Source organism: Pteropus alecto, unplaced genomic scaffold, assembly GCF_000325575.1.
Source record: "Pteropus alecto unplaced genomic scaffold, ASM32557v1 scaffold98, whole genome shotgun sequence".
Classification (NCBI taxonomy): domain Eukaryota; kingdom Metazoa; phylum Chordata; class Mammalia; order Chiroptera; family Pteropodidae; genus Pteropus; species Pteropus alecto.
Window position 1 is genome coordinate 16,326,389 of NW_006443570.1, and position 14,848 is coordinate 16,341,236.

Sequence of the window (14,848 nt, forward strand, 5' to 3'; positions counted from 1 at the left end):
GAAAAGCAAGAAAACGAATTCTGCCCTAGAGTTTCCAGAAAGAATGCAACCCAAATGACTCATTTTAGACTTCTGATCTCTAGAACTTAAAATAATATCTTTGTGTTGTTTTAAGCCATTAAGTTTATAAGTCATTTGTTACAATAGCAAAAAGAAACTAATGCAGATTTTCATATCTGTAAGTAGGGTGTTACTTAACCAGTAGTAAAAAATGTAAAAATAACTTTGAAATTAGACAATAGGCAGAGGCTGAAAGAATTTTGAGCATGATAGAAAAAGCTCTTGTTTCCTGGAATAGACTGTCGGCAGCAACAGGAAATGAATACATTATACATGGCATATTCTCTCCTGAAACAGGGTCTGTTACCAATGCTTCATGCTAACAGTTTCAATAGGGCAAGGAACAAGGAATCCCAAGCTTAGCTTAGGGAAAAAAGTGAATTTGAGATTTCTTAAAAATGAATAGATGCGATTTTATTATGTATGTACAGCACTTGGTCTTCCTAGGTAGTCTCCCATCCAAGTACGAACCAGACCCGACCCTGCTTAGCTTCCGAGGTCAGACAGGTTCGGGCATGTTCAAGGTGGCATGGCTGTAGACCTAAATAAATATGGTTTTAAAAGAGAATGTGAACAGGTTATTTGGGGACTTGAGCACTTGGATCCCCCCTTTCTTGGTCTCCTCTCCTTCCAGACCATCCACTTCAAACTGCCTGGCATTAGAGAGCCTGCTACTCAGTAAACTATACGGTAATGTCTCATTGGTTTACTCTCCACTCCCTTTTGGCCCCTTGGCATCCACTGCAATATGAGATTTACTCCCAACTGGCAATCAAGGCTGCAGACTGGAGAAGAGGAGAAGAGGCAGGGAGGGCTGTTGGACCTGGCACGAGGGTCAGTGAGTTCCATAAACAGAGGCTAACAAGTTATCTGCTGACTGATGTATCAGGGCACTTTGGAAAATATTACTTGAAGCTTCGTAGGAATCCCTCAGCCTGAATCAGGGACACTGGACCAGTTCAAAATACGGAAGCAGAATCACTTCTCTTCCTCTCCAGGTCTAGCTGGTAGAAATTGAAGTTTTCTAAGAGACATACTCCCAGATCTTAGAATCTAGGTTCTACTGGATTCCTACCGTAATGCATTATCATCCTTATTTTATTGATGAAGACTCAGAATACCCAACCTACCCTAAGCGACAGAATGATTCAGTGCCAATTCTGGGATTAGAACCCAAGTGTCCTTCTTGCCTGCCAAGGTTCTCTCCAGTACCTCATGCTGCCAAAGGTACTGCCTGGTCCAGCCTGACCCAGTGGCCAACTCCCCACCAGGTTGGGAAGGTGAGTACCATGCAGAATTTATCCAATAGGGCAATATATCTGCTTTTCTTAGTGGAGAAACTGTACCCAAGTGGGTCAGATGTCTTAGAGATAGATCAAGTGCCATGCAAGGGAGTACAGACTTTCAGTAGACATTGAGGAAAAAGAGACCTATCTATCTAAATGGATGATCCTGGCCCCCTGAAACTGGGATAGGGGGATAGTGATGGAGAAAGGTACATTCTACTTTCTGGGAAGTTGATCCCTTAAAGTGTGGGTTGAAGAAGAAACTTCTGTATGTTAGGTCATAGGTCCTTCTCCTCTATCTACAACATTCAACATTTCACCCTGCTTTGCTCATTCTTTTCCAGTGCTGCCTCTTAGTCTCCCTATTCAAGCCCTCATCATCTCTTGCTTAGACCATGGCAGTAACCTCTCCCCTGTCCTTACTTATCCAGGTCTGCGTGAAGCCAATAAGTTACATTTCCTGAAACTCGCCTCTGAACCTCTGAGCATGTTAGGTCCTTCTTCAGTGGACCAATATTTTCAGCATCTCCTTTTAACCTGTGAAGCTGAATACTAACTCGCCAAATTGGCATTACGATCCTTTATTCAACCTTCCTTTCTAGACTTCCCCATCACTTGACATAGACATAGAGCCCAATTCCCATCTGATTGGTTTTTCTTCCCGTTTGATGTACATGTTATCATAATTTTTACCTTTAGGTACTTGCTTCCACTCTTCTTTCTCATTTCTTTAATGATCTTATAACTTTTTTAGAGAAAAACCTCATCATCCCTCAAGGATAGAGTCATATCCTCTTTATGAAATACTAATCTAACCATCTTACTGATGTTCATTTAAGTCTTTCCCTGATTTCCCAATATCTGCAATATCTATACTATGCCAAGTTGAAGGATTATTGAAGGAAAAGAGATTGAGGGTGGGTACTCTAGTTAGGGGGCAGTCACAATATATTATGGGAGCGATTATAGGCTGGGCTCAGAATCTATGAGAAAAGAAATAGGGGTGGGGTTCTTGCTAAACAGGTGACAAGGGTAGTTGGCATCTGAGCAGGTGGTGTCTGGGACTTGAGGGGTAGTGGTGGAATGCCCGACTGGGTCTTGCCGTAAAGATTCTTCTGTAAGCGCTCAGGTGAGCACATCCAGTGGAAAAGACCAGGGCAATCCACATTCTCACTCTTTCAGAACATGATCCTTACCCTCTGAAACCACACTCCTCCCTCATCCCCTGATACGCAGCCATTTAATTTCCCTTGAGAAAACACAAAAAGTCAGGTTTTGTAAAAAAATATATATATTGTCCAATAGTTACATCATATACATTTCCACAATAACATTTTTGGCATTAATGTGGGACATTAATGATTTTTGTAAGAACCATCGTACCATCTTGAGGTGGAATTTGAGTTCACAGAAGAAAGCAATTAGTTTAAGTCTTCATATCTAAAACATACCAGTATTCGTGGAAGATAAAAATTAAAACATCAATAACTTAAATAAGATTAGCATTACTTAAGGCATCATGTTTCTCATCAATAAACAAAGTTCACACTCTTTGAAAATATAATAAAATAATGTCAGAGGACATTTAGTGAAAGCCAGAAGAAAATAAATTAGGTTCAGATTCTTGGGTTGTGGAGTGAGTGTTCAAGGCTTTGGAGTTTGGGTTTTCTCGTCTAGGTGCTTCATGGAATCCTGGACCCACTTCTCCTTGGGGTCAGCACAGACTTCCTTGGTCAGTTTGGTCTTGAAGCTGTGGGAAGAGTGGGGCACAGTTAGATGGAGTTCTGTTGAGATTTCAGCCTAGCAGTGCAGCTCACTCTACCCTAAGGAGCTGCCATGAGAACTAGAGGAGGAAGGAAGGAACCCAGGGCAACCTGCTCCTACAGATGTCTCAGTTGAAACTTCAGGCTAAAGAAATTCGTATGGTCTGAATCAGCACTCAGATAGAGAGTGATGTTGGGAGTCACTTGATCTCCCGTGGCCTCAGTTTTCCCACTGGGCATCTTTGGATATTGGATTAGATGGTGTAACTTTCTGACTATAAGATTGTGAAGCTTCTTTTTTTTTCTGAGGAAGAACTGGACCAGCGGGGAATTTGGTGCTCAACTTACATCACAGCTTCTTTGGGACACTTGCTGCTGGTGATTGTTCTGTAGCTCTGTAGCCTCTGCTTCGGGATCTTCTTACTGGTGAAGTTATAGCAGCAGGTGATTGGAGAACTAATTCCATCTAGAAAAAGAACAAAGGAAAAAGCATTTAGTATGAGGTGTTCTGCCTATACCTCAGAGCTGTAATGATATACTGACTCAGTTTCCTGTTCTGTAAAATGGGTATACAGTGTTGATAACAAATCGCAGGAAGGGGTAGCTGTGAAAACTACCTTACTCCTGGAAGTGTCATTAGAAAGAGCTAATAATCCAAATTATCAGGGTTAGGGAAAATCAGTTTGAGGACCCCAGTTATGGGTCCCCCTTTAGGCTCCAAGTAATCTATGCTTGTTGATGAGTTTCCCTGATACCCACTGCCTCTGCTGAGCCATACCTCTGGAAGCTGGACTCAAGAAGCACAGTCCAGATCCTGGGTCTCCTCCTCTCCCTCCACTGTATCTGGAAATACCCTGCACACCTGCCACCAGAGGCCCCCTCTCTTTGATGACCCCAGTCTCCTAACACTGCTGAAAGGAGCTGGGCAGTAACTGCACTGAAGGTGTGTTTCCAGAGCTGGAGTCCTAGAAGGAGCTGGATTTGGATTTCTCACCCAGGCTCTGCCCAGGAGCAGCTGTGTGATCAGGATCACTCTATTCTTCTCTGAGTTTCCTGACTTTGTAAAAGCATTTGTTAAAGTGAGGCTGTGGGTATGCCTTCTGCTCTAATGGCCTATGATAACCCCAAGATGGGGTGATGTGCTTCAAAGGGAAATAAGGAAGAGGTTTACCTGGCTGAGCAAGCACCTGGGTGCTGAAGGCGGCCACTGTGAGCAACAGGCACAGAAGCCCTGCAGAGACCTTCATGGTGGAGGGTGAGGATGAGAGAGAGCTTCAGAGTGTGAGTTGTTGGTTTCTGAGTTTGCTTCCAGCTCTCTGCTCCTCTGGCCTCTCTGCCTGCTTTTTATTGAAAGCCAAATGGGTGGAGCAATGCTTGGCTCAAGGCGACATCCTCCTTAATGAATGACGAAGTGGAATCTTCAATGTGCTGAGCAAGTGTAGCACCGTGGGAGGTTTCCAGGAAACAGGGAAAGGAAACTGGGTTGGGACTGGGCACTTTTTCCATTCATTACTGAGGCCAAAAGTGTATGGCGTGGGGGGGCGGGGCGGGGGGGGGTGTCGGAGCACAGTTATATCTAGAGCGACCACAAACATGAACAAAGTGGATTTTTCTTAAGGGTTCCGCTTTCTCTGAAGTGAAAATTCTGCAAAAAGAAAGAACACAAGGAAGCAGAAGTCAAAGGTGAAATAAAAGCATCTCAGGATCACCTCCCGGCCCACCTTCAGATAACAGTCCAAGGGGCCTTCAAACCAGGAGGGGGCCCTGAAGTCAAAAGCATACGAAATCCATTTTTTTCTTTAAAATGCAGTTGGTAATTGAAGCTTAGCAGAACTATAGGATTTTGTAAGCATAGAATTGAATTTTAAGAATCGTTGGAATCTTGGAAGAAGCCCTGTAGTGCTGCAAAATAAATATCCACGTGACACTCATATGGTGCTTCCTCGGTGCCAGGAGTATTCTAAGCCCTTTACAAATGCTAATCTTTCAATTCTCCAACTCCATCTAGCATTGTTCATTCCTATTTTATAGACCAGACACCCGAGGCACAGAGGGGTTAAGTAACCTGCTTAAGTTTCCCGAAGCAGAACCCTGTATCTGTGTTGTCACCACTATGACATATTTCTGGATGGAATGTGCAAATGTCTTTCAACTGTCTGCCTGGTTATATATCTGTTCCCAGCATCTTCCCAAATAGCAGACACCTAAACAATAATTAAGACACATTCCTTGTGGTTAAGTCACTGCGCCTTTGGAACCTGAGGCTAGCACGGCAAGTGGCAGTGGGCAAGAATTGCGTCCTGCTATGGTGGCTGTTATCCCAGCTTCTTTCTGGATCCCCAGGGAGCGTGAGTGAGCAAAGGAACAGTATCATGGGAATTAGAATGCCTGCCTTCATGCTGCAGCTCTGCCTTAGATTTCCTCAGAGACCACAGAATCATGATAATAAAAACCCAAAAGACCTTAGAATTCATTTCAGGGAACTCTTACCTTTTACAAATCTGATAGGATTCCTTGAGGCATGTTAGTGGCTGAGCCAGTCCTGAAATTCAGGCCTCTTGAGTCCCGCATTCTATAGCTTCATGCTTCTGAGCCTTGCTTTGCCTCTGCCCAGTAGGCATGGAAGGATCTAGCGATTTTTCTTTATTAAAAGGTCATTGAGACAATGTCTATAAAAAGTGCGGAGCTTCTTGGAAGACACACCTGACAATCACTACGTTGCTAATAAGAAATGGGTTATATTGAACAAATGACTGTGTCTGGTCAGAAGTAAGTGGTCAGTAATGGTGAAGAAAAGGAATAACTGGTGTTCCTGAGGGCTTCCTGAGGGCCAGGTACTGTGCCGAGGTGCTTTCCAGCATTGTTGCGTTCGTCCTCCAAACATCTTAACTTTCTTTGGTTGAAACTGAAGTTAAGTGTGACTTGTCCAGAATCTTTCAGGTAATAGCCAGTGGGGCTGAGATTCCCTTCTGAGACACTTTGATGCCTGAACCCCCACTCTCAGACAATAGGCTTAATGGCTCATGCTGGATATTGGTTTCCTAGAGAATCCGAGAGCAAAGAATCTACAGAGAGACCATTCCAGATTCTTGGATATCGTTCCAAAAAGACAGAATGACAGACGACAAATCAACTTGCATACTGCTTTGCTTATACCTCTCTCAAAGCCTTATTTTCATTCTGCCCGAATCTTGCTCCCCACCCGCCCGTGTCGATACCTCTCTGTGTTTGGCTCAGTGCTCTCTACCAATGGCTTAATTCATTCACCTTGAATGAGTAAAATATTTTCAGGAATGAAGTCTGTGCACCTTCGTAAGTTATTCCAGACACTCTCACCTAAACTTCCAAGAAGTTTTTCCTCATATTAATGGAACCTTTCCCTAATCTATTAGTGTCCTATTCCATGGATTTAGTATTACATCCTGTTTCCCTGTGGAATGCAGGGAATCATTCTTTGGTTCCTGTCTAGATTAACCAGTTAAAGCTGTGGATCTTTGAACTGTGCGGGCCCACTTATACATTTTCCCCCCAGTAAATACTATAAATATATTTTCTCTTCTTTAAGTTTTCTTAATAACATGTTCTTTTCTCTAGCTTACTTTATTGTAAGACTATAGTTTATAATACTTATAACTTACAAAATATGTGTTCATCGACTTTATATTGTTGGTAAGGCTTACTGTCAATAGTAGGATATTAGTGGTTAAGTTTTGGGGGAGTTACAAGTTATATGTGGATTTGCATGGGAGGGGGGTGGTAACCCCAGCATTGTTAAAGCGTCCACGGTATTCTTTCCTGGTTCAGTCACATTGCTATCACTTCTAGCATCTCGGAATCAGAGGACCTGTAGGCATCATGTACTTCAACCTCCTCTTGTTACGTGAGGAAGCCATATTCTAGAGAGGAAGGCCAATCAGCCCGTGGTCACACTGAAAAGTTTACTGGCTGTTCTGAGTATTTAGACAGACTTCTGAGTATGGGAAGCTATGTCTCTACCTCAGAGAGAAATCATCATTTTTGGAAAGTGCCTTGGCCATTGCAGTGTCCAACAGTAAACAGATCAAAGGCAAAAGGGTGTGAATCAGAAGAGAAAGTCTCTGGAAAGGGATAGCCATGTCCCTCCCACTTCTGCTCTATCAAGAAGAGATGCTCTCCTCAGCTGGCAGGTCAGTCACAGTGTGGGAGAAATGAGTGGAAATTCCCTCTCTGAGGCAGCTTTGGAAGTTCCCAGATCCTGTGAAAGAAAATCTGCTTGACGGAGTCTGCATTCCAGATTCTGGGCCTGGAGCCAGGGACGTCTCATGCAGTCTGGGTTGGGCCCCTGCTCAGGGATGAAACAGTCAGGGAAAGGGCGTGGGAGGCAGAGCCAAGGTTTTGCTGCTCCCTAGAATCCCCAGTCCCCTTGGGGCCCCCTTCTTATCAAATCTTAGATGAGAAATGAAAAAGTTCTTCTTGGTGAATAATCCTTTCTTCCTTCCTCTCAGTGGGCTGCCGCACCCCCTAACCAGCATCCTACACGTGGGACTTTGTCATCGCCCAAGACTCTCACTCAGTGTTAGGGGTGAAAAAAGGGGAAACTAAGAGTGAGCTTTCTAGAAATATTAGAAGCCCACACCTCACCCTCTGCCCTGGCCCCTTCCGAAGTTCACTTGCTCCCCTTCCCCATCTAGCACAGCCTTCACCTATTTGCGGACGCTGCCCCGACCCCCACAGGCCCTTGACTGAGACCCATCAGGTCCTTTCCAGATGACGTCCCCAGGTCTTTCCTTCAGCCTCTTCTATTCTCCAGGTTAATTATGAGCTCCAAGTAGACAGAAGCCTCTTTCCCAACTCTGTAATCCTTTGCCTTTTAAAGACTAGAAATTCATTCTTTACTCTTACCCAGAGGGTCAGATATGAACAAAATCTTAGAGGTCATCTTCCTGTTTCACTGATGGGGAAACTGAAGTCAAGAAAGAGTCGGTGACAGGCCCGAGGTGACTAGTAGACACATGGAAGAGGCACATGACTAGAAAACACATGTGGTAGTTTGTTCATTTCTGGGCTCTCGGTGTAGCACCCTGTCTTACATACTGCACAGGCTCCTTACTACAACACTTATGCAGTCAGCATCTACTCTATGCAGAGCCTAAGGTAGGGGACTGGGGGGCGAGGGTCATAATTGAACTAGACATGAAGCATGCTTTCCAGAAGAGATGATAAAGTAAGATTCCATAGGAAGTAGAGCTGAGTTTATAAATAAACCTGAGCAGTGTAGTCACCCCAGGATTCTGGCATTTCCTGTGTTCTGGGATGGATGTCCCCTAGGTCTATTTGCTCGAGGCAGCCAAGGGTATGGGAGGGAGTAGTGGTAGGAATAGAGAGTTATGGGAAGTAAAAGGGAAGAATCACTTGCAATGGCCTTGGTTGGTTGGGGTAGTGAGTGGTGTTTCAGCCAAGTGAGGGCTTGTCGTTAAGGCTGTCTTCTGGGCCAGCCCTCATAGACCAGCACTGAAGCGCTATGGTGAGGGGCTTGCTGTGGGTGAGGGGGTTGAATTTGAGTAAACTGTTAGGTTAATGGCAGTGTGAGACACTCCACAGCTTCCTTGATAGACTACAGCCAAGGGTAGCAAAGAAGGGGAGAAGCCGCTTTCCTCACCTGGGGCATGTGTTGCCCAAGGTGGCCTGAGTAGTGAGATGAAGAGGTCAAGGGGACTGGTGAGCACATTTGAGGTACCTCACGAAGGCACTGAACTGGAGGCGTCTTAGGGAAACAGAGCAGGTGATGGAGACAGAGAAACACTGTTTTGACAGCCTTTCATTGAATCCTTATTATAGTACCTGTGCTGAGTCCACCTGAGAGAAACTCAAGTGACACAGAATTATTACAGTCGCGGGAGAGATGCAGAGCTCTGAGAGCCCCAGCTAAGGGGGTCAGGGAAGCCTTCATGGTGGTAAATTTAAGATGGGCTCAAGGGTTGGCAGATTTTGAACCTTGGCTGATTATTGAGTAGAGAAGGAGCTCATTTTGAAGCAAACTTATAGAGACTGCATTTTAAAGAGCTTATATATCCTCTTGGGAGTTTGTTAAAGTACAGATTCTGATTTAGCAGGTCTTTGGTGAGCCTGAGATCCTGTGTTTCTAAGCAGCTCCCAGGTGCTGCTGATGATACTGGTCCAGGGTCCCACTAGATCAACCTTAAAAGGGTTCAGCATGGGAAATGCTTGTCAGAGGTGGGAAATAGTGAGCAGTTAATTTTGTCTAGGCCAGGGTTCTTGTCTGTGGCTCTTGGCTAGGCTTCAAGAACCATTTGGAGCAGTCCTCTACATTTATGTGATTGTGGATTTTTCTGGAGAAAGGGTCTATGACCTCCATCAGATTAGCAAAGGCATTTATGACCTCCAAATAGTTCAGTACCATTGAACTTATCAAGCATGGAGAGTTTTGGTCTTTACCCCAGACTGGCTGAATCATAATCTGTAATTTTACTATGTGAAGCTATATTTTTTCTAAGCTCTCCTTCCACTCTCAGATGACTGCCAGTGTGTGTTTAGGTACCCCTGGGCTAAACCGTAGGGTACATGCGGTAAAGGCTATGCTGGCTGGGCTGGGCGGCACGGACAAGAAAAAGACACAGGCCGAAAAGAAGAAAGGAAAAGGGGAGAAAGAATAAGAGAAGAGGGGAGAGAAAGGAGAGGCAGCCTGGAATCGTAGAAAGAGCTCCAGATGATGTCAGAATACTGGGGCCAGAGGCCTAGCTCTGCCTCTAACAAGCCGTTTGGCCTTGTTCAAGTCACTTGGCTTCTCTGGGCCTCTTCTGTGAAGTGTGATTAGTAAGACAGCTGTTTTTAATATTGTCATGAGACTTGGATGAAATAATACACCAAGAGTGCTTTGTAAGCAACATGTAAACAGCTGTGTCACTCTAAGGGCCTAAGCAAGCTAGTCCCCAGGCAGTTTCAGGGTGCATGCGGCCAGTCCCAGGCAGTAGATTCGTTTACCCCCCGATGCACAGCCCAAGCCTCCACCCTTATTTCTTGCTATGAAAGTTTATTTGGCATCTATATTATATAATGCAGTGAAGTTTAGACCTTCTAAGCTTTTCCTCATCCCTGCTTTCTTGTCTGCCATGGACAGAGAAAGAGCCTTTGGAGGCTGACAAAAAATGAGGAGTCAGAGAAGGCAGCCTCAGAATTGAGTTAGGGCCTCAGCTCCTCACACAGCAGCCGGCTCTGACCCGACATCCACCTTCTGGCAGGCCTTTGTCCGCCTCTAAACTTCACGTTACCCTCATCTTCACTCTCTGCTTCTCCAACTCTCCACGCTCCATCTCCTCTCATGGCTCTTGCCAGCACTGGATCCCAGTGCCTGGTGTCTTTCGTAAAGCAGGTTCTCGATAAATATTGTTTGAATCTATGAACAGTCCAAGAATCTCAAATCATTTCCCCCACATATCTGAATTGTGAGATGGTTTAACAGTACCATTGATAGCAGACAGGGAAATGAGTAGAGAAGCAAGATTTTTGGTTTCCTGAGTTCCCCATTTCTTCTATTCGGGGAAGAGATAGTGGCAGTGCTGGAGGGATAGTGAGGTGGCACTAGCGGAGCGTGATTTTCAGGGGCCCCATGGATCCTTCTTTGCAGATGATCTGTTTCTCTCTCTTGGTTGCAAAATGTTGCATACTGAAAAAGGGAAATTTCAGCTGCCCAGAATAGCTCTTTCTGTGCTAGCTTAGTTTTTAGCTGGCTTCCTGGTGGGGCCCCAGGTTGCAAAGCACTGGCTCCATTCAAAAGCTCTTCCTGCATTTACTATAAATTAGAGCCTGAGAGAGGATCCAAATGAGAATGCAAATGGAGATGGTCTAGGGGAGGGGGAGGAGTTGGAGAAAAAGGTTTGCAAAGCACATTCATCTCTTCTGATTTAGACACAAGGACTTAAAGCATGACCAAATAATTCAACCCTACAACTTATTTATTGCTTAAAAATATAACTGGGGTAAAGAGAGAAACTTTACAAACTACTGGAGCTATTTACAATGGGGTGGGAAAGGCAGGCATGCAGGAGTTAGACATGATCAAGGGCAGAGACGTCTGTCTGAGTAGTTCACTCCTGCTTCCCAGTGTTACCACCTAGCAATAAGTACTCAACAAATATGTGATGAATGAATGGATTGGGCTGGGGGGAATCAGAACTAGAGGTGCCATAGAGATTCCAGAGTTGAAAATCCCTGCCCTGCTTAATTTAAAATGGGAAAAAGAAGGTGCCCAGAATTTTCTTGCACTCTTAAATCAGTGCAGACAAGCTGTGAGTATGCACGTGTATGTGTTGTGGGAAGTACCTAATTATACATCTTAACATTTTCCAGTGAGACTGCCAACTACGTTTTTCTCGAGGGGAAACAATGTTTTGTTTAGAAAAATCTTATCGAGGCAGTAGAAGTAGACACGCATTATAAATAAGCACTCATTGTTCTGGAGGGAGGGAAGACCTTTTGATGGCCAAAGAGAAGACTGCTTCTCCTAGCACCCCTTGGTATGCAGAGCCGGCGGACACAGGGGAAGAAATGGACCAAATAGACATTTGCTTAAGACCAAGAGACATCCTAAGGAAAGAGGAATTGAGAACCTTTCTTTTGAGTCCAAAATTATTAGACACTCTTTAAAAGTCTGAGGAGGTTATTACTGGATTGCAGTCTGAGTTTCAAGCCAGGCTGAGAAGTCAAGGGGTGAGGGCTTAGGTGGGAAGACCTTTGGGATCCTCCATACGGATGCAGCAGTCATGCTTTGAGGGCAATGGCCAAACCTGTGAGTTTAAACTGAATACACTGCAACCTTGGGAAACCAAGGTGGCATCTTGGCCAAGACTGAAGGGGGCATTATTAGAGCAAGGAACAGAGAAATATTTTGGGTGATGTGTGGTCAGTTATCTATATTTAACTTTAGAGTCAGCGACAGAAGCAATGGCAGCCAGGAGCCCTGGTCACTGATTAGTGGGTCAGATCACCCAGCTCTCACTTTGCTGGAAATTTAGCATCAGGATTTGTCAGCTGGAATGAATAGGTCCCCAAGGTTCTTGGGCACTGTGAGGAAGTTGGGAGAGGGCACTTAAGCATGAATGATTAGATTTCCTCCTAATCTAGACAACTCGGGGTGCCAGTGATTAACTGAGCATAATAAAAGAGGTCAGACCCACTTGTGCCCTGAGCTAACGAAAGGGACCGTATCGGTTACACATCCACATTTCTTTATTGTGGACAGTTCACTGCTCAAGCATATCATGCGCCTACTTCCTTTTCCCTACTTCACTCCCAATATATTTAGGATGTACTTTCGTTCCAAATTTACGACAAGATTTCTCATTATATAATTCTGATTCCATAAAGATGATAATCATTAATTTTAGGTATTAATTGAATGCTTTCTAGAACTTGTGCGCAGTTAATTAGGTAAGGTTTCAAAATTGAGGTACTTACAATTTAATTTCTTGTGTATGCTTTAGGAATCCATTAAGTCCTATGAATCTAATAAGAGCATTGTAATGTAGGTGAAACTGGTATTATTATTTCATTTTACAGATGGGGAAATTGAGGCTTAGAGGTCGACTTGTTCAAGGACAAAGGAGCTGGGAAGTAGCATTGCTGGGATTGAAATTCAGGTTTTTCCTTCGAAGGCCAGTGTTCTTTAATGCTTCCTTCTCCTGGTTATTTTCCTTTCCCTTCATCCTGAAGAATATCTTTTGAGATCACTTCCATCCGCTTGGTAAAGAGGTGGAAGGTTAAGGAAAGGAAAAGATTAGAGGATGTAAATGAACTAATAGGGAAGTTCTCTAACATCCTCCGGGTCTCTCTTCAAATGAATTCATCGCAGCCACTGCTCCACGGCCACTCTCTAGATTTTGTCATCTTCCCGAACTTCTCCATTTCGTGGCATTCAACTTAGTAATCCATTTCTTTGACCACAGCCTTCCGCTTCCTTCCTCTTCAGCAATTCTCTATCTACCATGTCAGCTCTACATCTACGTCAACTCCTCCAGCACCCTCACTTTTTACCTGGCTTCCTTTCCTTCCTAGACTCACTTCTCACCACCGTACCGAGTCTCCATTTCTCTGATTTTGTCTCCTCACTCGCCAGTGCCTAAATCATCTGATCATCCCCCTTATTCTTGATCACTCCTAGGCGATCAGGATTTCTGGAAGTCTCGCTCCCCTTGTTGACGATGCCAGCAATCCTTTCATATATCCCTAGTTATTTCTTTCTGCTATACTCCACAGTGGCATTCCACACCTTCACCATTCCCTTTCATCTCTTGCTCTAGCCTCAGGCTTCAGCACTCGTGGGAGACAATATATTCCCCATTAAAAGCAGGGACTATGACATTCCCTCAATGCTCACCTCCATGCCCATATCAAAACTTAAATCCATCTTCATGTTATCGAATCTCTTCTCTCTTGCTTTAGAAGAAGAGCCGATTCCTCTTATTGGGGATCACTGATCAATTTATATCCTTAATCTCCTACAGCCTTTTCCAGAACCTGGCATTCTCCATTAATTCCATGCCTCTTCTATCTCCCTCTTGCTACTTTTCCTTTCCCTTCTTCCAATCAACATGCTCAAGTCTTCTTCATTGTTAAAAAAAAAAAAAAATGTATTTCCTATAACCCCATCTTCCCTCAAGCAGTTATTCCCTTCTCTCTTTCTTTTTATTTATGGGAAAAATTATTGAAATTCTTGAATAATTAATGTTTACTTGTGGTCTCTGCATTCATACCCACAACTAATCCCTTAATTTGCTGCTGTGTACTTTCTACATCCATCACTCAACTGAATTTTGTATGGTCTCTTTAGTGACCTCCTCATTGCTTAATGTAAAAAATTCTTCGTAACTTGATCTAATGTGAAATTACTGCCTAGTTAACACTGTCACCACTCCTTCTTTCAGAAAATCCTGTCCTCTATTGTGTCTGGGGCTCTGTTCTTTTCTCAATTACTCTCTGCTTCTTCTTTTTTACACTGTATTCACTGATTTCTGTGTTCATTCCTAAATACTGGTCTTCTCTAAGGATTCACACTTTTGCTCTCACTGGTCACAAGAATTTGCAAACTGGTGGCCCATCCCTTTGGATGAAGCACATTATCACAGGTTTACCAGAGACTATCTTTCCCTTTTCTCCCCGACAATCTCTCCACTATCTATTGCTTGGCTCATTTTACTCTCTTATCTGTCTGGTCCCTGTTATAATAGAATTTTTATCCTAGGTCTATACTCTTTTTCTTATGGACTCCCACATTTAAACTCTTATTATCCAGTAAATTACTCTTTAGATGAGCTCTCGACTGGTGTTTCTATCTATCCACTGGGCATTTATACCTGCACACCACTCAACTTCAAGAAATTCATCCTTTCTTGATTGTATTTCTCCTTTTCCCACCTCTCTTCTTTCTTTCTTTATTTTCATCTTTCAACCTAGATATAATAAACCCCTGTGGCAGATGAAAATTTCTACCTAAGAGGGCTTTGAGGAATCAGGTTGGTTGGAAGATGTAGTATAGGACTGATGTTTAAGTTGCATTTTCATGAAGAAGAACATTATTATTAGTTTATTCATTTAGGGGTCACTTTAGGTGGAGGAATCTATGGAGAATTTTTGAGGAGGGTTTTTAAAGTTCTCCAAACCATCCCTTGATGTTCTTACTGTGTGTGCCTACCCTGCCAGGTACCATGCTGAGTGTAAGGAATGCAGATAATTCGTGTTCCACGG

The 14,848-nt window shown here is 43.8% G+C and overlaps 1 protein-coding gene, 1 long non-coding RNA gene and 1 pseudogene across 2 annotated transcripts in view; 1 reads left to right on the forward strand and 2 right to left on the reverse strand.

The window, feature by feature from the left end:
* Nucleotides 1-482: 482 nt before the first annotated feature.
* On the reverse strand, nucleotides 483-601 carry LOC112473351 (annotated as a pseudogene).
* Nucleotides 602-2,619: 2,018 nt separating this feature from the next.
* LOC102883786 (C-C motif chemokine 2) lies at nucleotides 2,620-4,445 on the reverse strand. The gene is made up of 3 exons (XM_006924963.3): nucleotides 4,281-4,445; nucleotides 3,458-3,575; nucleotides 2,620-3,096 (listed from the first exon to the last, which is right to left on the reverse strand). The coding sequence occupies exons 1-3, from the start codon at nucleotides 4,354-4,356 to the stop codon at nucleotides 2,991-2,993; spliced, it is 300 nt and encodes a 99-aa protein (XP_006925025.1). The 5' UTR covers nucleotides 4,357-4,445; the 3' UTR covers nucleotides 2,620-2,990.
* Nucleotides 4,446-6,575: 2,130 nt separating this feature from the next.
* Nucleotides 6,576-14,848, forward strand: part of LOC112473188 — a 31,315-nt gene continuing 23,042 nt past the window's right edge. Inside the window, exon 1 of the long non-coding RNA XR_003043947.1 lies at nucleotides 6,576-7,275. This is a non-coding gene — a long non-coding RNA (uncharacterized LOC112473188). The remainder of the gene's footprint in view (nucleotides 7,276-14,848) is intronic.